This window comes from Moschus berezovskii, chromosome 18 (assembly GCF_049115385.1).
Source record: "Moschus berezovskii isolate FMDL1 chromosome 18, NW_MosBer_1.0, whole genome shotgun sequence".
In the NCBI taxonomy this organism is placed as follows: Eukaryota; Metazoa; Chordata; class Mammalia; order Artiodactyla; family Moschidae; genus Moschus; species Moschus berezovskii.
The window spans coordinates 18,181,154-18,203,927 of NC_142477.1; the positions used below are offsets into that span (position 1 = coordinate 18,181,154).

The 22,774-nt window shown below is 49.1% G+C and overlaps 1 protein-coding gene and 1 long non-coding RNA gene across 7 annotated transcripts in view; one reads left to right on the forward strand and one right to left on the reverse strand.

Annotated features, from left to right (window-relative positions):
- Positions 1 to 1,942: 1,942 nt before the first annotated feature.
- Positions 1,943 to 22,395, reverse strand: LOC129553361 (uncharacterized). Of its 5 annotated transcripts, none has more exons than XR_016035225.1 (4): positions 21,099 to 21,221; positions 10,529 to 10,810; positions 9,934 to 10,065; positions 1,943 to 2,106 (listed from the first exon to the last, which is right to left on the reverse strand). It is a non-coding gene; the product is annotated as an uncharacterized LOC129553361 (long non-coding RNA). The 5 variants fall into 5 exon arrangements; XR_008685433.2 differs by lacking the exons at positions 1,943 to 2,106; positions 21,099 to 21,221 and adding exons at positions 5,690 to 8,490; positions 22,078 to 22,395; XR_016035226.1 differs by lacking the exon at positions 1,943 to 2,106 and adding an exon at positions 5,690 to 6,796.
- Positions 20,715 to 22,774, forward strand: part of TRIO (trio Rho guanine nucleotide exchange factor) — a 362,249-nt gene continuing 360,189 nt past the window's right edge. Inside the window, exon 1 of one of the 2 annotated variants that reach the window (XM_055422254.2) lies at positions 20,715 to 20,937. In XM_055422254.2, coding sequence (XP_055278229.2) covers positions 20,766 to 20,937 — 172 coding nt within the window. In that variant the 5' untranslated portion in view covers positions 20,715 to 20,765. The remainder of the gene's footprint in view (positions 20,938 to 22,774) is intronic. The other variant, XM_055422251.2, reaches the window with a different exon arrangement.

The following is a 22,774-nucleotide window of genomic DNA, read 5'->3' on the forward strand; positions in this document are numbered from 1 at the left end:
GAAGCAACAGTCAGAACTGGACATGGAACAACAGACTGGTTCCAAATAGGAAAAGGTATACGTCAAGGCTGTATATTGTTACCTTGCTTATTTAACTTATATGCAGAGTACATCATGAGGAACGCTGGGCTGGAAGAAGCACAAGCTGGAATCAAGATTGCTGGAAGAAATATCAATAACCTCAGATATGCAGATGACACCACCCTTATGGCAGAAAGTGAAGAGGAACTCAAAAGCCTCTTGATGAAAGTGAAAGAGGAGAGTGCAAAGGTTGGCTTGAAGCTCAACATTCAGAAAACAAAGATCATGGCATCTGGTCCCATCACTTCATGGGAAATAGATGGAAAAACAGTGGAAACGGTGTCAGACTTTATTTTTTTGGGCTTCAAAATCACTGCAGATGCTGATTACAGCCATGAAATTAAAAGACGCTTACTCCTTGGAAGGAAAGTTATGACCAACCTAGACAGCACATTAAAAAGCAGAGACATCACTTTGCCAACCAAGGTCCGTCTAGTCAAGGCTATGGTTTTTCCCGTGGTCATGTATGGATGTGAGAGTTGGACTGTGAAGAAAACTGATCGCCGAAGAATTGATGCTTTTGAACTGTGGTGTTGGAGAAGACTCTTGAGAGTCCCTTGTACTGCAAGGAGATCTGACCAGTCCATTCTAAGGGAGATCAATCCTGGGTGTTCATTGGAAGGACTGGTGCTAAAGCTGAAACTGCAATACTTTGGCCACCTCATGCGACGAGTTGACTCACTGGAAAAGACTCTGATGCTGGGAAAGGTTGGGGGCGGGAGGAGACGGGGACGACAGAGAATGAGATGGCTGGATGGCATCACCGACTGTGTGGACATGAGTTTGAGTGAACTCCAGGAGTTGGTGATGGACAGGGAGGCCTGGCGTGCTGTGATTCATGGGGTCGCGGAGAGTCAGACACGACTGAGCGACTGAACTGAACTGAACTGAATACAGGGTTCTATGACTCATCGGGTAAAGAATCCACCTGCAATGCAGGTTTGATCCCTGGGTTGGGAATATCCCCTGGAGGAAGAAATGGCAACCTACTTCAGTATCCTTGTCTGGAGAATCCCATGGACAGAGAAGTCTGGTGGGCTACTGTCAATGGGTCACAGAGAGTTGGACGTGACTGAGCACTAGCACGGACTGATTGTCAGATAGGGACGTCTAAGAGACATACTGGGGATTCCCTGTTGTTCCAGCGGGTAAGACTCCGTGCTCCCAATGCAGAGGCCCAGGTTCAATCCCTGGTCAGGGAACTAGACCCCACATGGCACAGCTAAAGCGTTTGCGTGCTATGACTAAGACCCAGCATACCCAAACAAATAAAATAAAATAAATAATAAGAGACTTATTGTTCACACTTGGTGGGATGAAGGAAGCTTCTCTGGGGAGAGTTTCCAGTTACTGGGAGGGAAACATATGCACAGGACAAGAACAGAAGAAGGTCAGTGTGATGGGGAGACAGTAAAGGTGGGGAGTGGGGTGCTGAAGGGGGTTCATCTGCCACATCGATAACTAAGACAAGCAGTAGGGAGCCATGGGGTGGTGGGTACAAAGGTCACCCTGCAGCAGGCTAGGGGGAGAATAGGAGGTGAGGAAGGGGAGACTGCACAACTCTTTCAAGGAGTTTTGTGACAAGACCACTCCAGCAGGAGGTTGGGCTAGTGTGTCTGTAGGGTTTCTTTTCAATTCATTTGCACATTTTCAAATAAGCCAGACTTGAGAAGCTGACTTAAGGTCTTGATACACTTCCTAGGGGAAGATATGAGAAACAGAGCCATTCAAATGTGTCTTGTGAGGTTTGGAGCCAGTACACAGCAAGAAAACTACCTGGGGTCAGATGACAGAAAGCCAACAAAAAGTTGGCCAAGAGCATTGGTATCTAGATACATACATACATACATACATACATGTGACGTGGCTCAGTCGTGTCCAACTCTTTGCGACACCATGGAGTATAGCCCGCCAGGTTCCTTGTCCATGGAATTTTCCAGGCAAGAATACTGGAGTGGGTTGCCATTTCTTTCTCCAGGGGATCTTCTTGACCCAGAATTGAGTACTTCCTCTCAGGATGATTCACTGAGCCAGATTCATGAAACAGAAAAAGGACACAGTCCTTTTAAGATTATAAGCCAACTGACAAAACCCAAACAGACCAAAAACAACACTAAGTTGAAGAAACCATACGTATTAGTCAAGAGTTATGCTTAAAAATAGACCCTTGAGTTTCAGGGGCTTAAAGGAAGTAAAAGTGTATTTCACTCAAGTCCTCAAATCTATTTCAGATTGGGGGGGGGGCTCTGCTCCATCTTGTATCTTTACTATGTAGGCCTTTTTGCCACCAAGGGCAGGTGTAGATGGGAAATGGAAAACTGAGGGTCGCAAACAGGGGTGTATGTATCCCATTGGACAGAATATGGTCACATGGCCCCATCTAACTGCAAGGAAGTCTGGGAATTGTAGTCTCTGGGCCTTTGAAGGTGAGAAAAACGGATGCTGGAGAGCTCCTGGAGAATCCATCACAGAATAAAATCTCACCTAAGTAAGGTGACTCCTCACTAGTCTTGCAGAATTTTTTTCCCAATAAGCACAAATGTTTTAGTGAAACAAGTAAATAATGCCAAAGTAGAAATTAAAATTCACAGCATGAAAACAGTAGAGGCACTATACCTAACACAACATCAGTTCAGTTCAGTTCAGTCGCTCAGTCGTGTCCGAATCTCCGCGACCCCATGAACACAGCATAGGGCTCAATAAAAACCTATTGATCAATTTAGCTAATGCCTGGTAAGTGCTGAAATTTAACAGAGCTAGAGAAGACGATAGGAGCAACAGGACAACAACAAACAGCCTTTCCCCTTCAGAGACGGAGACATTTTGGCTTTGCTCTCTTACTCAAGCTTTCCCACATCCTATATTTTTGGCTGTTGGTTTGGAAGCCATAATCAGGGGCAAGGAAAAGAGAGATGCTTAGGAAAGCAGAGTGTTTGAACTGGGTTTAAACCATCCACCAAAAAGCCTGGTTTGGTAGATTGTACTTTGCTCTTTTCTTTCTTTTTCAAGGGGAGCATTAGGAAAGGAATGTGGCTTGCACACAGGCTCTCCAAGCTCCATGACGTGGTTCCCGTGGCTCTAGGAATACCCTCCAAGGATCCTAAAACTCCTCGGCGCCTGCATATGTGGGAAACCTCCTTAGAACATTCAGTTGCATAATTGGAGAAAAGGTTTAAATCATCTCGTGGGAGGCAATAGCTTGAACATTCCTGCTTAAAAATAAATGACGAAAATTAGATTTTGCAACTCATTATTTCATCAGGCAGTTTTGGGTACATTTACTAAATCTGTGAAGCAATGCACCAGATCCAGTGAAGGACACAAAGACAGCCTGAGCTAGTCTCAGCTCTCAAGGAGGTAGTAGGCAAGATAGGCATTTAAATGTCCGATCAGATGACAAAGGGAAGTAATTCTGAACAGAGTGAGCAGAAAGTTGGTATAGAGTTGGTGCCGGGGGAGTGCTCACCTCAGACCAGCATGTGCAAAGGCCCTGGGGTGAGCACAGATTTAGTGGAAGACTGTGCACCCACCACCCCACCCCATGACCAGCTCCATATACATAAGAGGTTGAGGTCCTGACCTGACTGGGTCCTGGCATTTCAACAACCTCCCTGCCTGGATCCTACACCAGGTATGGATGGATATGAGGCCTTGGAACTGTGGGACCCCTGAATGCCCTCAGACATTCTTCTTGGAGCAGGCTCCAAAATGTGGACTTAACAGAGAGGTTCCAGGAGATTCTGAGGTTTAGGACATGACAAGGGGGATTTTGAATGTCAGGCCAAGGAGTATGAAAAGCATTCTATAGGGTAGGGGGTGAATCAAAGGTTTCTGAGAAGGAGTGACATAGTTCAGCATAAGCTCCAGGAAGACCGCTGGGCTGAGGTCCAAGGAGCGATGGTTGGGGTGACACTGGAGTGTCGACTGGAACAAGAGCCCTTCTCTTAGACAGACACTCCCTCTCCTGCTCTTTTGTGACTCTCCCTGGATTTCTCTGCCCTCCAGTGCCCACAGAGTCAAATGACCATCCCGTTATCATGGACATGCTATGTTGTCATAGACATGGAACATTCACTGGCTTAACTAGCCAGGACCACTCAGGGACTCAAGATTACTTGGAGGGGTTCAAAGCCTCATATTCAACAATTAACATGTACTACCTTACTGTAACCTCAGAACAAGAAAATGATGTAGGAATTGCTATCATCCCCATTTTACAGATGAGGAAACTGAGGGTAAGCTTCTTATATTTACACAGATACAGTAGCTGTTTGCAAGTTGCACCTGACTGTGACTCCAGAACAAGACTCTTAGTGTGCTACACAGCTTGTCATGAAAAGTCTGATAAAAATAGGATCCTTGAAAGAGAAAGTAAGCCCATGGCATAAAAGGAAATCTGGTAGAGAAACTAGGCTGGAGTTTACCTTTCCCTTATTCACAATTCTGTCCAACTGGTTCATCTGTCTATCCATCTATTTATCTATATATCATGCAACCAACTAATCACCCAGCTACCCATCTATCCCCAACCTTCTTCAGAAAAGGACTTGAGGAAACATAAGTGAAATCAAGAAATGAAGACTTCTAAAATAACAATAAAAGAATAAGATCTACTCCCACATAACAAAGGGGAGTAGATCATTGTAAAACTGATGCAAATAAGCACATAACTTAATTCTGAGCATCTCAGCTTCCATGGAATAAAAAGAAACACAGCAAGTTCCATCTTTGCATAGCTCCTAAAAGGAAGCACAACCATCTGGCAGCAGAGACAAACTTTGCTACTACTAAATCCTAAAACAGCGAACACACGGGCCTTTATTTATTAAAGGGAAATAAAATAACATAAGGCCAGCATCATCCAATGCAGCTGAATCCCAGTAAAGGCAGAACACATCATGTTAAGTCTTCATTATCTCCACAGGACTCCAGGCTAAAATAATCTGGACATCTTCTATCTAGGCTAGATTTTAGATTCTGGATTGGGTAGATGCAGTTATGTGTGACTTACTGCTTCTCTGTCGTTCAATATGGTCTCACCTTCACCTTCTCACTGGGTTATATCTCAGGAAAGATAAATATACAGGGACACCAATTTTAAATGATTGGTGTCATTGGGTTATATCTCAGGAAAGATAAATACACAGGAACACCAAATTTAGTCAGTGGAGAAGATAGGAAGACAAGAAGACCAGTGACCCAAGAAGGTATCACCAGGGTGGGGACTGGGATGGAAGGGGATGAATGAATAAAAAACCATGACTTTTCAATGGTTTCCAGTGCCACCACTTTGGAAATATCCAGATAACGTGGTATTTCAGGCAACAGGTATTATTAACAGTTCCTTTCCTTACTTCCCCGAGGAAGTGAAGAACTGGGAGAAGCTGAGCAGAGAAGAGTCTTGCTGGAAGGACACACACGGGGTTTCCTTATGCAGGTGCAAGGTATCTTTTCTTTTCTACATTGTTTATTTTTTAAATTGAAGGATCATTGCTTTACAGTATTTTGGGGTTTTCTGTCATACATCAACAAGCATCAGCCATAGGTACACCCTTGTCCCCTCCCTTGCAAACCTCCCTCCCATCTCTCTCCCCACCCTACCCTTCTAGATTGTCACAGAGCCCCTGTTGGAGTTCCCTGAGTCATACAGCAAATTCCCATCACAAGGTATCTTCTTAAGTCTGTTCTTTGGGAAAGAATCTTCGAACCATGGAGCAGAATAGAAAAGAGGCAGAGGTAATGTCCCCTTTCTCATGGTGAGATGCTGGCTGCTGATTCTTGCTGTAAAGAATACTGCAACACGAGACCGTAGTTGTTCAAAGCCAAGAAATGTCATCCAGACACACCTGACCTGCCCACAGTCCCGGATCTCTAGGCCAGAGATCAACCTACTCTATGGTAGGAAGCCCAGTTTCTCTGTATTCCACCTGTGTAGTCATATCTCCATAACTTTTTTTTAAAAGATCACATTGTATTTATTCTTTGTTCTGTGTGTCTTGGCCTTTGACTGAAAACAATAAAATTCTGACCTAGGGCTTCTTTCCTCATCACCCCACTCCAAGTGGGGTAGGTTCTTACTTCTCTGAGTTCCTTTGGAACTTTACTCAGTTGAACACACATCCTCTCTTGTTATCATAATTGTCTCATCAGGTGAGTGGGTCTTATTCGTCCAACTATGTCTTGTCACTTAGAGCTCTGGGCACAGGGTCATGCTTGGACAGATGCTGAGTGTGGGCTGATTCAGGACCTCACATGCTGGAGCCGGCTTATCATTGCCCTGGAGGTCCTTCTCTGCCCACTAGATGCATCTTCTTTCTTTCTCTTCTCTGTCTTCAGGAGGCTGACGGTATTGACTCATCCATAGGCTCCCTGGCTCTCTCTCCGGGTTGGGAGACGTCAATGGGAGGCATGGGCAGCAAGTAGAGGGTGGGAGGAGAGAGATGGTGGCATGTTTATTTCACAGGCTTCCTCCCTGTCGAGCTATGGGGTCACAACTAAACCAGTGTATCCAGAAATTATACCAAGAGCCGCTTGTTTGCCTCGAATGCCACAATGGTGCTAGTGTTAAAGAACGTGACTGCCAACGCAGGTTAGATGCAGGTTTGATCCCTGGGTTGGGAAGATTTCCCCTGGAGGAGGGCACGGCAACCAACTCCAGTATTCTTGCCTGGAGAATCCATGGACAGAGGAACCGGGCGGGCTTCAGTCCATAGGGCTGCAAAGAGTTGGACATGACTAAAGCAACTTAGCATGCACACACGCATGCCACAATCTCTAGGAAGGTCCGTTCTTTCATGGGTTTAGGTACCATTTCTCTCCGGACATTTTTCAATTTCTTTGATACTTGAATGAAGAGTGAATGAACTGCCAGCTGCACACCCTTCATAAAACTGTGCATCTCGAGAGAAGCAACTGCCATAGACACGTCCTTTAGGAAAGACTCCCCACCACCACTGAACCCCCATGGCTAGTGCAGGGAGAGTGCTAATCACGTGGCTGCTCAAGATAGCACCTGCCATAGGATATTCCCAGCTGGCCCCATGAGGCCATTTAGTTGAGGATGGTGGGCTGCATGGTCAGAGCCCCGAATCTCATGGTTGTTAGCATATTCCACTCCCTGGGAGGGACATCTCAAAGGTCTCTGCTATAGCAGCAGCTTGTTTCTGGCCAATGTCACCCTTTCATCCTTTATGGGAGGGCCTAAGAAATTCCCAAGAGGCTGTCTTACTGCATGTGAGCTGCGATCAAAAAATACCATAAACCTGGTGGCTTATAAACAATGAGCACTGATTCATTACACTTCCAGAGGATGGGAAGGCCAAAATCATGGTGCCCGCAAATTCAGTGTCTAGTGAGGCTCTTTTTCCTAGATGGTGGTCTTTTCACCATAGCCATATGGAAGAGGGAAAGGGACGTCTGTGGAGCCTCTTTTGTAAGAGCACGAGCTCCATTCATGGGGGCTCCACCCTCACGGACTAATCACTTACTAGTACCATCATCTGCTGCTAAGTCCCTTAGAGTCTGACTCTTTACAACCTTATGGACTATAGCCCGCCAAGCTCCTCTGTTGATGGGATCCTCCCGGCAAGAATATTGGAGTGGGTTGCCATGCCCTCCTCCAGGGGATCTTCCTGACCCAGGGATTAAACCCATGTCTCTTATGTCTCCTGCATTGATAGGTAGGTTCTTTACCACTGCACTACCTGGGAAGTGGTTAGGATTTCAACATATGAATCTTCCAGGAATATATTCGGTCCATAGCACCTGCCCTGACACTCTGCTGCCTTGTTTTGAATTAGCCACAGCTGTATCTATTAGACTTGATTTTTATTTCTGTTTAAACAACTTATTTATTGATTTATTATTTGGCCAAGCCATGCAGCATGTGGGATCTTAGTTCCCTGAACAGGGATCAAACCCATGCCCCACTGCTTTGGAAGCTCTGAGTCTTAACCACTGGACCACGAGGCAAGTCCCTAAACAGCTTTTTTGAGATATAATTCATATACTGCACAATTCACTCATTTAAAGTACAGAAATCAACACTTTTTAGCATATTCCTCCCTTCCTCTGCCCCTGGCAACCACTCATCTACTTTCTGTCTCCATGGATTTTCCTAGTCTGCATATTTTTCTAGAAATGGAATCACATAATATGTGGCCTTTTGTCACTGGCTTCTTTTACTTAGTGCTTTCAAGATGCATCCATGTCATAGCATATGTCAGTATTTCATTCCTTTTACAGCCAAATAATATTCTATTGCATGGACATACATTTTCTTCCTACATTTATCAATTGATGGACAGTTGGGTTGTTTCCAGTCTTTTGCTATCACGAATCATGCTGCCATGAACACTTGCATAGAGACTTTTGGGTGGACGCAGGTTTTCATCTCTCTTGGCTGTATATCTAGAACGAGAGTAGCTGGGTCATATGGTAACTCTATGTTTAACTTCTTGAAGAACTGCCAAACTGTTTTCTAAAGTGGCTGCACCATTTTTACATTCCCACCAGCAAGGAATGAGATTCCAGTTGCCTTCCATCCTTGTCAGAACTTGTTTCGGCTGCCTTTTTGATTACAGCCCTTCTAGTGGGTGTGAAGTGGTATCTCACTGGGGTTTGGTTTGCACTTCCCTGATGGCTAATTATGTTCAACATCTCTTCCTGTGCTTATGGGCCATTCGTACACAATCGTTATGGCCACAGTTCCCTATCCAAAACCTTAGGAACCAGATGGATTTCAGAATTCCGATGCTTTCTGAAGTACATTAAAATTTTTTTCATATATGGAAAGGTAACACAGTCTGTACACTGCATATACTGTATAATGCTTAATACCCCCAGGAGGCTCTGGGACTGCATCTGCAAAATCATATCCTTTTAGTATTTCGGCAGCAAAAATACCATTCACCCTAAATGAGATAAAGGACACCCACAGCCTCACAGGGTGTTAAATCAGCTTTTGCCACCAATGAGTTACAAAGGACATTGGTTTCCAGAACTTTGGGGTTTTGGAGTCACAGGGACCAAGCACCTGAACCACGCCTTTGGGTTCCAGCCTTGTGGGCAACGATCCAGTGGTGCCACCCCTGCTCCTCTGACCCTCATCAGCATTATCCTCTGGCTCCTCGGGTGTCTGTTGTGGAGCACGGTGCAAAGACATGATGCCAGTTCCCCTCTCCTCCCTGATCTGGCTGTCCCACCCCAAACCTGGGTGGCATTCTGTCTAGTCCTACCGTTGCCTGGGGGCTGTTGAGGTCTCTGTGCTTGACCAGAGAGAGAGAGAGAGATGGAAGATGGTACCTTCAACAAAGATAGGATGGGAAGGGGGGCTGTGATGTGTAGGGAAGGGGTGGGTGTTAATCCCTTCAATGACCCTCAGATATCTTCATTGCTTTTTTTTGTCTGTGTTTTTTAGTGGTTAAGTCGGGTCCCTATGAGCTCCTTTGCGACTCCATGAACTGTAGCCCACTAGGGTCCTCCATCCATAGAATTTCCCAGGCAAGAATACTGGAGTGGATTGCCATTTCCTTCTCCAGGGGATCTTCCTGAGCCAGGGATCAAACTCGTGTGTCCTACACTGGCAGGCAGATTATTTACCACTGAGCCACCAGGGAAGCCTCTATCTCATTGTAGATCTGGAATTTTTAACTCTATTTGTAGAAACAGAGAAAGGTTGAGAATTCAATCAATGCTGAAACTGGGTGAACCATCAGAGTGCCTGACCATCTGGAGGTTTCTGCAGAAGTCAGACTGCATGCTCAGGGCTGGGGGGAAGGGAATTCAATCGGTAGGTCCTTCTCGCCTTCACCTTCTCCTTTAAGTGACTCTCAGTGTGAGGCTTTCTCTTACCTTCTGTGGGCACACCGGGTCCACCCTGGAGAAAGCACAGGGATCCTTCATCGGCTGTCCCCAAACGGCCGATGGTGGGCCACACAGATCTTGTCCCAGGATGTGGGAGGCCTCTACGCTCTGTCCCCAATCCTGTTTCAAAGCCAAAGCCATTTGCTCAGTGAGGGTCTGTGACCTAGAACTGTCCCCTGCAACTGATTCTCTTCCAGTGGGGTGCTCTTAAGTTAGAGACCCTCCAGCTGGTCTCAGGAGAAGGGTTTGCTGTAGAGGGTGAACAAGCTCATCAGGGCAGTAGCGTTGGCAGGCCTCCCTCCTGCCCACTCCCTGCATTTGCTTCCCCTGGTGCCGGGTCGCCCTGTCGCCTGGCCTCATTTCTCCAAGTTTTCCAGTTCAAGTAGGAACCAGTTCAGTCTGGCTTGTCTCCAGGTGCTTTCTCCCCCCTCCCCCGCCCCCAGGAAGAGGGTGGGGATGGAGGAGGGGCAGATGGGGGCTGGCTGCCACATGCAGTGCCTGCACCTGGGGTCTTCCTGGGGAGGCAGGTGGTTCCTGAACGTCAGGGTCAGGCAGGCAGCGTTTATCTCTCTAGTTCACTCACCTGGGATCACTCAGCTCAGTTCAGTTCAGTCGCTCAGTCGTGTCCGACTCTTTGCAACCCCGTGGACTGCAGCACGCCAGGCTTCCCTGTCCATCACAGAGCTAGTCAGTGTCAGAGGCAGCGCCAAAAACTGGTTCTCACTGGGATTTCTTTTCCCTCGGTGATGCTACCTACCCAGCATCCCTGGAAGAAAACAGTCAACTGTCCTGGTTTTGAAAAGAAAGCCAATCCAGGAATTGGGGTTCCTTGTTGCTTTGTGTAATCCCTGACTTGACTCTCAGGCTAGAGACAAAGAAACAAGAAGTAAAAAGAGGCCCAAGGTTGAAAAGAATTTTTTTTCCTTAAAAAAGAGTGAATACATGTATATGTATAACTGACTCACTTTGCTGCATGCCTGAAAATAACACAACATTGTAAATCAGTTATGTGCTAAGTACTTCAGTCGTGTCCAACTCTTTGCAACCCCATGGACTGTCGCCTGCCAGGCTCCTCTGTCCACGGGGGTTCTCCAGGCAAGAATTCTGGAGTGGGTTGTCATTTTCTTCTCCAGGGGATCTTCCTGAAGCAGAGATCAAATCCGAATCTCTTATGTCTCCTGCATTGGCAGGTGGGTTCTTTACCAACTGCTGCTGCTGCTAAGTCACTTCAGTTGTGTCCGACTCTGTGTGACCCCATAGACAGAAGCCTACCAGGCTCCCCCGTCCCTGGGATTCTCCAGGCAAGAACACTGGAGTGGGTTGCCATTTCCTTCTCCAATGTGTGAAAGTGAAGTTGCTCAGTCGTGTCCGACCCTTAGTGACCCCACAGACTGCAGCCTACCAGGCTCCTTCATCCATGGGATTTTCTAGGCAATAGTACTGGAGTGGCTTGCCATTGCCTTCTCCGTCTTTACCAACTACACTCAAATAAAAATAAAAAAAAAATAAAACGAGGCCCAAGGTGCTCTTTAAAAAGTGGCTTTCTTGTGTCTCATCTCTAGATCCCCGGGAACAGGCAGCTGGGTGGGGGAAGGAGACCGAGGTGGGTGGGCAGGACCCCCAGGTGAGTGGGGGAAGAAGCCCTCCCAGGTGTGGGCTCCATGCTCCGGGGGCAGCAGGACCAGGTAGCTCACCCAGGACCACCCAACCTTCCCTCCTTAGCTGGGTATCTTTGTGCTCCTGGTGAGCTCTGCCAGGCACGGGTCCTGTTAGTTGGTGTTGGCGGTCCTCAAGCATCTTCCAGAGCCTTCTAACCCCTTGAGGGGGGGGGGTGCCTGCAACTGGTTTCTTTTTTTTAATCCTTTTAAAATTTATGTATTTTCAAAAATTTTTATTGTAGTTGCTTTATAATGTGGTGTCAGTTTCTGTTGTACAGCAAAGTGAATCAGCTCTACGCATACACATATCCCCTTCTTTTTGGATTTCCTTCCCATTTAGGTTACCACAGAGGACTCAGTGGGCTTCTCAGCTGGTGCTATCGGTAAAGAACCTGCCTGCCAACACAGGAGACATCAAAGAGGCAGATTCGATCCCTTCGTTGGGAAGACCCCCTAGAGAAGGTAATGGCAACACACTCCAGTATTCTTGCCTAGAGAAACCCATGGACAGAGGAGCCTGTAACCCCCTGGCTACAGTCCTTGAGGTTGCAAAGAGTCAGACACGACTGAAGCAACTTAGCACGCAACATTCGCAACACATTTAGCAAAGAGCACTGAATAGAGATCCTTGTGTTACACTAGACATTTCTCCAAAGAACACTTACAGATGGCCAAGAGGCACGTGAAAAGAAGCTCAACATCATTAATTAGCAAGTGTGTTAGTTGCTCAGTTGTGTCTGACTTTGCAACCACAGGACTGTACCCCACTGGGCTTCTCTGTCCATGGGATTCTCTAGGCAAGAATACTGGAGTGGGTTGCCATTTCCTTCTCCAGGAGATCTTCCCAACTCAGGGATTAAACCTGTGTCTCCTGGATTGCAGGCAGAATCTTTGCAATCTGAATCATCAGGAAAGCATTCATTATTAGAGAAATGCCAATCAAAACTACAATGAGGTATCACCTCACACCAGTCAGAATGGTCATACTCAAAAAAACTACAAACAATAAAACCTCCTGGTTTCTAGCAACTCTCTCCATGACCATCCTTTACAAAGCTTTTTACAAACTTCTGCTTTATTTTCTAATATTCTGATGAGTCCACACAATCTCCAGCTTTCCTTGATCACTTCGAATCTTCTCAGCAATAAGCCACACCTGTGCTATTCTGACTGTAAAGCAGGGTCCTTACAAAGCCCCTGTGAGGTTTTACGTGACGAGGTTGCTCTGCTCCACCAACTGGGTCTCCTGTTTCCCCCATACCCAACCGCTATGGTCCCCTGTAGCTTCTTCATATGGCCAAACACAAAGGACTGCCTAAGGGCCTTTGTCCATGTGTCTTTCAGTGAGCAATCAATGACCCCAAATATAAAAATCTTCACCCACTCTGTACAGGAACCAGAGCCTGAATTTTTTCAGAGCCTATACGTAGAGGCAGTAAGACCAGCTCTAGGCAAAAGCAAAATAGATGGGCTTGTTTGTTTTTTTGTAGGTGTCTTTTTTATTAGGGCCGTCCATTGCCCTTTTCCTTCTTTCATATCTCTTATTACTCCTGCCAACGCTGGGCTAATCCACTAATCCTCTCTATAAGGCATTAAGTGATAAAGGGTGTTAGCACTCCCAGGAGTATTTATCTATTAGGGAAATCTTGAAGACCAGAAGTTGGCCAGGAGCAGAATGAACGAATGTCCCACCTGGTAGAATTTCAAATTCTGCCTATTTGGGGCTGGAGGGCTCAATTTGGAATTCTTTGTGTTACTGGGCAGAGTCAGCAAGTTGGCAGATAATATAAGCAATGAGCCGTAACAGTGATCAATTTGACAGGCAAGGCAGCAGATTTTAGATATTGTCACTTTTCCTATACACTCTTCTCATTAACATACCAGTAAAAATAAAAACTTGCAACTTCCAATTCTGCGTTCATTTCAAATCCAAACCTATCTTTGTCTTTTCTTCCTGTATTACTGGGTTTCCCTGCCATCAGATCTTCATCATCACCCCACACCCCAAGCGCAGGCAGGCATAAGCATGTATGCACACATTTGTGCTTCTACACACACACACACACACACAAAATGGGGTTTTTTTGCTCCCTGTCCAGCTCAGATACTCTGAAATTCCATCCCTTGTTCCTTTCCCAGGCTTATCCCACTTAACTCCCTCTTCCATCCCGCCCTGAATGTCTCTGCTTAATTTGTATGTTCAGAGCTATCAATGACTAAAAGGATATCAGCGTGAGGGAGGTCAAAAGACTCGTACAAATTCAACCTCAAGGCCAATCAGCCATTCCTGGGGTCTCAGGCCTGTGAATTCAGGTTCAGAGCACAATAAGTAGGGCTCTGACTTGGACCTTTTAGTGGCTTAGTGGAGGTCACCCCCAAATCAAAGACAAGAAATCCAAGAAATCCAGGGGTCCTTTTGTAGTGATTTGTGAGCCAACTTAGCATGGTGTTGTTGTTTAGTCTCTCAGTTGTGTCCAACTCTTTTCCGACTCCATGGACAGAAAAGTCCATGGGATTTCCCAGGCAAGAATACCTGAGTGGGTTGCCATTTCCTTCTCCAGGGGATCTTCCTGAGCCAGGAATCGAACCCACGTCTCCTGCATTGCAGGTGGCTTCTTTTACCACTGAATTAGATGCCCTGGCCTCTGCGGGTCTGCTTTTCTTCCTTTCAGTTCAGTTCAGTTCAGTTGAGTTGCTCAGTCATGTCCTACTCTCCGCGACCCCAAGAATCACAGCACGCCAGGCCTCCCTGTCCATCACCAACTCCTGGAGTTCACCCAAACTCATGTCCACAGAGTCGGTGATGCCATCCAGCCATCTCATTCTCTGTCGTCCCCTTCTCCTCCTGCCCCCAACCCTTCCCAGCATCAGAGTCTTTTCCAGTGAGTCAACTCTTCGCATGAGGTGGCCAAAGTATTGCAGTTTCAGCTTCAGCATCAGTCCTTCCAATGAACACCCAGGATTGATCTCCTTTAGAATGGACTGGTTGGATCTCCTTGCAGAACAAGGGACTCTCAAGAGTCTTCCTTTACCTGCTCTTTAATCCACCCCAGGACCAGCTGGGGACTCTCAGGACACTTCAAGTCATATCCAGTGCTACCCACTGTATGGCATAAAATCTCAGCCTGTAGCCCTATGCCCTACTCACTTTCTACATTCATCTCCTTAGTAGATTAGTCACATGGTATGTTTATCCTCTTCAGCTTAAATTTAGAGTTCCAACTCTGGCCAGAGGTCAAGCCCCATGTCTCAAGCTATCACCTAGATACTTCCATTGTTGCTATTGTTCAGTTGCTAAGTCATGTCTGACTCTTTGCAACCCCATGAACTACAACACACCAGGCTTCCCTGTCCTTCACTATCTCCTGGAGTTTTATCAAATTCATGTCCATTGTGTCAATGATGCCATCCAACCATCTCATCCTCTGTCGCCCCCTTCTCCTCCTTCCCTCAATCTTTCCCAGCATCTGGGTCTTTTTCAATCAGTTGGCTTTTCCAAAGTATTAGAGCTTCGGCTTCAGCATCAGTCCTTCCAATGAATATTCAGAGTTGATTTCTCAAGAGTTTTCTCCAGCACCACGATTTTCTTGTATGTTTCTATGCAATGAGAAGCCTGGAGACGGGCAGCTCACTTGGGCATCTGGACCACGTGCTTCTGTTCTCATGTTTACCTTCTCATAGTCACACAATGGACTCTTCAGCTCCAGCATTTTGTCTGTGTTCCGAGGAGGACAAAGGGCAAAGGGTCAAATGCACGCACTTGCTATGTCTGAACTCTTTCTTGTGAGCCCTGCCCAGTTCTTTCCACTCATCAGCCAGCTCTCTGTCACATGGCTCTCAGAGATGGGAAATGGAGTGTTAACCAGGCATGGGCTCTGACAGAGGAGCAAAAGGATACTGACTACACAACTGTCCCCTCCAACTGGCTTTCTCTATTTCTTTTGCCTCATGGTTTCACGACTGGTATAGATCTAGGCACACAGGTTGACACTTCTGAACTGATTGCAAGGGATCTCCTCACCTGGTAGGCAAGACATTAAACACAAAGGCTGCAAATAATATAATGGAGTTTACAATCAAATGCCAGAACGACTGGTGTTCCAGAATACAGAGGAGGGAGAGGTCACTTCGAGTTGATGCAGCAGCTTCAACTGGGATGAAATTCGAGCTGAATTTTGAAAGTGGGGTAGGATCAACAGCAGCTGTCATGAAACCCTGTTTAGATCCCCCTACACACGCTCAGACGGCAGAAGGGAAAAAAACCCCGTGTGCAGCCTCTTTCTCATATTGCAATCTGGGTGAGCCTTCCTGCTCATCCCACACTCAGACACGAGTCTCCTGTTGAGCTTTCTTGGAAATGATTCTACCTGAGATTGAAGGACTGGTCAATATGTGGGTCTCAACACTAGAGAGCTCTTTTCGTCCAAACATACACCTGTCATTCCACCCCTGTCCCAACACCCTTAGCAGTCATTACATGCAGTCCACAGTCCCTTTCAGGCCAACTCCCAACATCCAGAACTTGCCTCCACCCAGAAACTTCCAGCAGGAGTTGTTGTTGTTCAGTTGCTTAGCCATGTCTGACTCTTTTCGAGACCATGGACTGCAGCACATCAGGCTTCCCTGTCTTTCATTGTCTTCCGGAGCTTGCTCAAACTCATGTCCATTGAGTTGGTGATGCCATTCAACCATCCTGTCCCCTGTCATCCCCTTTTCCTCCTGCCTTCAATCTTTCCAGCATCAGGGTCTTTTATAATGAGTTGGCTCTTTGCATCAGGTGGCCAAAGTACTGGAGCTTCAGCTTAAGCATCAGTCCTTCAAATGAATATTCAGGATTGATTTCCTTTAGGACTGACTGGTTTGATCTTTCAGGAGTTAGCCTCTTCCAACTGGCGCTTTTCAAGGACCACCATCTTTCTGTGGCTGCCTGACATCCAGTCTTGCTCCCTGCCCCCCAGCAGTTTTGATGTTTTCAAATTCATGACTTTTCTCCACCAGGCGGCACAGGGGGGCATCTATATTCACCACCCACAGGCAGGGTGGTAGGGGAAGTATGCAGAGTGAAAGAAAGAAGTTAGTACTAGCTTCTGAATTTCAAGAGAAACTTCTGGAACCTATGGCAGAGGGAAGAATGGAAGGGAATGGGGTTTTCTAAATTAAAAACAGCATTTCCTGGGAATACAAAGGTTGTGCTGAAATAAAAGATTTGGAAGGAAGTATGATGAACCTGGAATGAAGTTTACTTCCTGCAGAGGAAATTACAATTCTGCAATTTGGGTGGAGAGGAAATGGATCACTTTAGACCCCCATGTGAGTCTCTGAAAGAGGAAATCTGTGCCCAGGTAGGCTTTGGGGGTCTGGGAGCAGAGAGCACAGGGCCTCACTTTGTGGGGTGGGACTGAGCATCCCAGGGAACAGTTGAATGTCTTCTTGAGTGCTTGGGGAGTAGCTCAGGAGGGGTGCTGACTGCCAGCAGACCACCAGGGGCCCCAGTGTGTTGGTGAGCAGGATAGAACAGCAGAAAGCAGCAAAGTCATGGCAATGACTTCAGTCCAAGTAGGATCGTCAAGTGGGCAGACACAAACGGGACACACATGAGCCTCAGTGCCAGAATGAGCTCATGATGACCAAGTTCAGTTCAGTCACTCAGTCCTGTCTGACTCTCTGTGACCCCATGGACTGCAGCACGCTAGGCTTCCCTGTCCATTACCAACTCCTGGAGCTTACTCAAACTCATGTTCATTGAGTCAGTGTTGCCATCCAATCATCCCATCCCCTGTTGTCCTCTTCTTCTCCTGCCTTCAATCTTTCCCAGCATCGGGGTCTTTTCCAATGAGTCAGTTCTTCGCATCAAGTGGTCAAAGTATTGGTGTTTCAGCTTCAACATCAGTCCTTCCAGTGAATATTCAGGACTGATTTCCTTTAGGATGGACTGGTTTGATTTCCTTGTTCTCAAGAGTCTTCTCCAGCACCACAATTTAAAAGCATCAATTCTTCGGCGCTCAGCTTTCTTTATTGTTCACCTCTCACATCCACACATGACTACTGGAAAAACCATAGCTTTGACTAGATGGACCTTTGTTGGCAAAGTAATGTTTCTGCTTTTTAATATGCCGTCTAGGTTGAAAATCAAGGACCAGGTGCAATCTCCCCATCCCCACCTCATGTTATATCACCAATGCCTCTGGGAGTTTGGCTTCAACGTTAGGGAGAAGGCAGGAAGGGGAATGTACTCAGTTGGCAAAGAAAATTCCTGGCGATTATTTTTTCCGAACTAGGATTAAGCCATGAGGAGAAATGGGAGCTGGAGACAGAAATTGAGTTCAGTTCAGCTCAGTTGCTCAGTCGTGTCCGACTCTCTGCGACCCCATGAATCACAGCACGCCAGGCCTCCCTGTCCATCACCAACTCCCGGAGTTCACTCAAACTCATGTCCACAGAGTCGGTGATGCCATCCAGCCATCTCATTCTCTGCCGTCCCCTTCTCCTCCCGCCCCCAACCTTTCCCAGCATCAGAGTCTTTTCCAGTGACAGAAATTACCCAACTGAAAAATAAGAAAAAGAAACATTGTCAGCACACCTGAGCTGATAGCCTGTTAAATTTAGACCAACTGAATTTTTTTCTTTTTGATATTCTACATATAATTTAAATTTTTTTAAAAAAATAAGCTTCTATTTTAGAATAGATTTAGATTCTAAAATAACAAGACAAGTTGTGAATATAGTACAGAGTTCCCTTATAGCTCAATCCAATTTTCCCATATTACTCACAATTAATGAATCAGTACTGGTACATTATTATTAACTGAAGTCCATATGTTATTCATATTTTCTTAGTTTTTACCTAATGTGCTTTCTTGGTTCCAGGGCTCTTCTTGGTTGTGACAGTTTTCAGATTTTCCTTACTTTTGTTGACCTTAACAGTTTAGGTAAGTATTGGTCAGGTCATTTGTAGAATGGTCATTAACTGGGATTTGTCTGTTATTTTTCTCATGATTAGACTGTTTCTGGGAGGAAGACAATAGTGCTACAGTGGCATTTTCATTACATCATATCAAGGGTATATGCCATCCACATGATTTATCACCGCTGGTAATCTTGTGAAGTAATGTTTGTCAGTTTTCTTCATTATAAAGTTACTCTTCTGGAAGTTGAAAGTGCAGACCACAGTTAGGGACTATTCCATCTCATTGAGGGCAGAGTATCTAAGTATTAATTTTGAATTCTTCTGAGAAGGACATTTGTCTCTTCTCTCCTAATCATTTACTCATTCAATCATTGCATTATATCGGTATGCACTCACGGATATTTATTTTATACTATGGGTATAATAGAACATTGCTTTATTTTGGTGTTCAAATTGTTACAGCTTTGATCACCGGGAGCTCTTTCAACGGGCTTCTGTGTCCCTTTGAGAGACCCTCATCATTGTTCTTGATGTTGATTAATTCAGTACAAACTTTTTCTTAGCACTTCCTTATCGTCTGGCACCACAAGATGCTCTAGATTCTCTTGTATGTTTCCTGTTCTAGTCCCAGAGTCAGCCAATCCCCCTGAGGAACCCGGGTTCCTTTCACTGAAGAATGGTGTTAATAAAAGATCTTCGTGCCTGATGTGCGACTTGCTACAGGAGTGTTATGCCTAAGTTCACTCAGCTGACAGCAAGGAAATGTACATACGTGTAAGAGCCTGTGTATATATACACACATATCTGCAAATCTTTTCTTACTCACCTGCATCTATATTAAGCTAAACAGGAGTTCATACAGACGTCTCCAACTCTAATTCCCTACCACACGGATCATTCTAGCCTTCCTCACAGTGAAAAACCTGGTATTCATCATTCACTATTCATTTTCTTAATTGTTCATTTCCAGTGTTCATGTATATTGGTTTCATCAGTATTCCACCAGTTTTTGGGTTTTTTTTTAAATCAATCTTATCTATTTCGTCTTGTTTCCGGCACACTGGATACCAATACCTTCTGCTCCCTTCTCTTGTACATAGGAGTTTGTACTCGAATATTCTGTCAAATGCGAGTGTGACATGGATCTTCCTTAGAGCTGGATGTCACCTACCCCTCACTTCCTTTGGTCTCCTCAGCCACCATCACCTTCCCCCTTCTCTACATTCCGGGGGAGCAGGGGCGGAGGGGCTGTGAGTCCCGAAGCTCCTGTGGCAGACGAGGAGACAGACGGCCCCCGGGAGTTCAGAGGCCTGCTCCATTATTCCCTCTGGGGCTGGAGTACAACACACTACCCGTTTTCACGATCTCTTCCCATTCAACAACGACCGTGGCGCCCCGTCTTCGCGCACACCCGGCCCTGAGCCGGAGTCAGCCCGCCCCGCGGCGAGATCAGTCGTCAACAGCTCCAGCGATCGGAGGGCGGGGCGGCGCTGCAGGAGCGAGAGTCCAACGTGGGGCGCCAGGCCGGGCCTGGAAAGGTGCGCGCCCTCGCTGCCTCAGAACGCTCCCTCCTTTTCGCCGCCGCCCGCGAGAGGGAACCGCGCTGACACGCTCCCGCCGCCGCCCGCCGGCCCTCCTGCGCGGCCCCGCCCCTCCGCCGGGCCCCGCCCACCACGGCCCCGCCCACCGCCGAGCCCTCGCTCCGGCCCCAGACGATATTCACCGGAAATTCCCGAAGCCCCTCTTTTTTTTTTTTCCCCTTCCTCTCCTTTCCCTGCTCTCCCTTTTCCTTTCACCCGGGTTCCCTCCGCCGTGATTTCCCCCTCCCCCCTCCTTCCTTTCCCATCTGAAATCAAGATGGAGGCTCGCGGCGGCCGCCGGCGCCCGTGATCGCGGAGCTCCCGCCGGCTCCCCCCCACCCCCCGCCGCCCTCGCGACTGCGTGTCCGGCGCCGCGGCGCGCGTGGCTGCCCGCGCTCCGGCCGGCGCCGCCGAGGCCGTGGCTCCGCGCTCCCGCCCCGCGGCCGGCTCGCGGCTCCCGGGCGGAGTCCTCGTCTATGTGGGCGCGCTCCTCGGGCCGAGCCGCCGCCGCCGCCGCCCGCCGCCGCCGCCGCCGCCGCCCCGGGGCTCTGCGTCCACGCGCCGGGCGCGGGCAGCAGGGCGCTCGGCGCCGCCAGGCCCGGCGCGGAGCGGGCGGCGCGCGGCGCTAGGGGCGCGGGGCCCGAGCCGGGCGCGGCCGCGGGCGCCGCCGCAGCCATGAGCGGCAGCAGCAGCAGCGGCGGCGGCGGGGCGGCCGCCGCCCCCGCCGCGTCCTCCGGCCCAGCCGCTGCGGCCAGCGCGGCGAGCTCGGGCTGCGGGGGTGGCGCCGGCGAGGGGGCCGAGGAGGCGGCCAAGGACCTGGCCGACATCGCGGCCTTCTTCCGATCCGGTGAGTGCACCCGCGCAGCTGCCCGCGCGCTCCGCCGCCGGCCCCCGCCGCGGAGGCGCGGTCCGCGGGCCCCGGCGCGCCCGGTGCTTGCTCGCCCGCCCGTCCGCCCGTCGGGCCCGAGCGCGCCCGCCCAGGCCGCTGCCCTGCGCCCCAACACTCACGGGTCCCGCTGCCCGCGCCGCCCCGAGCGCCTCGGATCGGCCCGGGCGCCGCCGGCTCGCCCTTCCCTTCGCCGCCGCCCCTGGTTTCCCGGGTGAAATCTCCCGGTTGCCCGCCCCGGCGGCTACCGCTCCACCGGTTGGGGCGCCGGCTCTTTGTCTCCTTCGCGGGAGGGCCGAGGAGGCGGCGGAGGCAGGGACGGCGAGGGCGGAGGCCCCCCGGCCCCCCGGAGGCCGAGCGGACGCGGGCAGCGGGGCCGGGCCCCGGGAAAGCGGTCTCTCATCTGGGCTGGTCTCCGTGGTCCCTCCTCGGCTCCATAAGCAGCCGGGTTTCTTCTCTCGCCTGTCACCTCCCCGGCCTCGATCTACACTTCTGTGAAACGGGGCTGCCGGGGCACTCGCCGCCCGGGGAGGGGAGGAGGGCGGTGATGGCTGAAATGGAGCGCGGCCGGCCGGGCGATGGGTGAGCCATTGTCTCCGGGGGTGGCCTGGTAGGGACACCCTGGGGACGCGGTGGCCCCGGGGGTGAGGGCGCGGGGCCGGCACGCGCTGGGCCCTGCCCGGGAGGTAGTGCCGGGGTGGCCGTGTGTCTCTCGGGCAAAGAGGAGGGCGCTGATCACGGGAGAGGCGAGCTTTGCGACCCGCCCGCGGGGAACCGGCGCGGGAGGCGTGACAGGGCGTCCTGGGGACCCCGGCGGTGGCGCCTCGTCCCGCCCGCGCCCCTGCGTCCCCGCGCCCAGTCCGGTTTGTTCGCGCGTCCGGGCGACCTCGCGGCCTCGCAGCGCGGTACCCGGCGGACCAGGCGCGGGGCAGGGAGGATGCAGACTCGGCGCTGGAGAGCCGAGGAGGGCGGGCCAGGCCGAGGCCGGGGCCGGGCCGGGTGGGAGGGCGCGGGGCGCGCGTGGGGTGCTGGTGGCGGCTCCCGGGAGGACGTCGGGAGAGCGGCCTGCGACGGGGCGCGCGCCGGAGGCCGGAGGCTCACGTTTCTAAGTGGCCCCTTTCAAAATCCAGTCGCCAGATCCGGTGAGATCAGTTGGGTAATCCGGGTCGCAGGGAGCAATTTTGCAGCGGGTGCGCGATGGTCGGAGGCAGAAGTTAGCCTTGCCGGGTAGACCCCTGGTTTAGCAGTACTGTCTTCCCTCGTTTTCTTGATTCTTGCCAGGCGGGGTTCATTTTGAGTCGTTTTAACAGATTGGTTGTGGCTGGGAGTGACACTCGCTGACTCTGTCCTGTCAGCTTGGGGTTAATACACTCCCCAGTGCTCTCTCTCCCTGTGAGGTCCCCGCAGAAAGCAAAGGTTTAGGAAGACACAAACTCCTTCAAATGAAAGCCTTTTTTTGTGTGCAACTCGCCTGATAGAGCAGCCACATCTTACCACTGAATATCAGACCTGGGACGTCTTCTCTTCATGTCCTGAAGCTAAGTCTAGCCTGTCTTCTCTCTCTCTCTCCACCACCTGTCATAGAATAATAGATTCTGTGCAGAATCCAGCGCCTTTCTCTTAGAAAGGTGTGTGTGCCCTGGAGAGGGACTTTTTGGTGCTTATGAGGCCAGACTTTCTTACATCCTTATTATGCACAGTAGAGAACTCATTTCTTCTTTTCAGAAGAGCCTCAGAAGACATCAAGTTGGACTGGATGCTCACAGAATACTTGCTCTGAGTTACTGTGGCTCTCCCC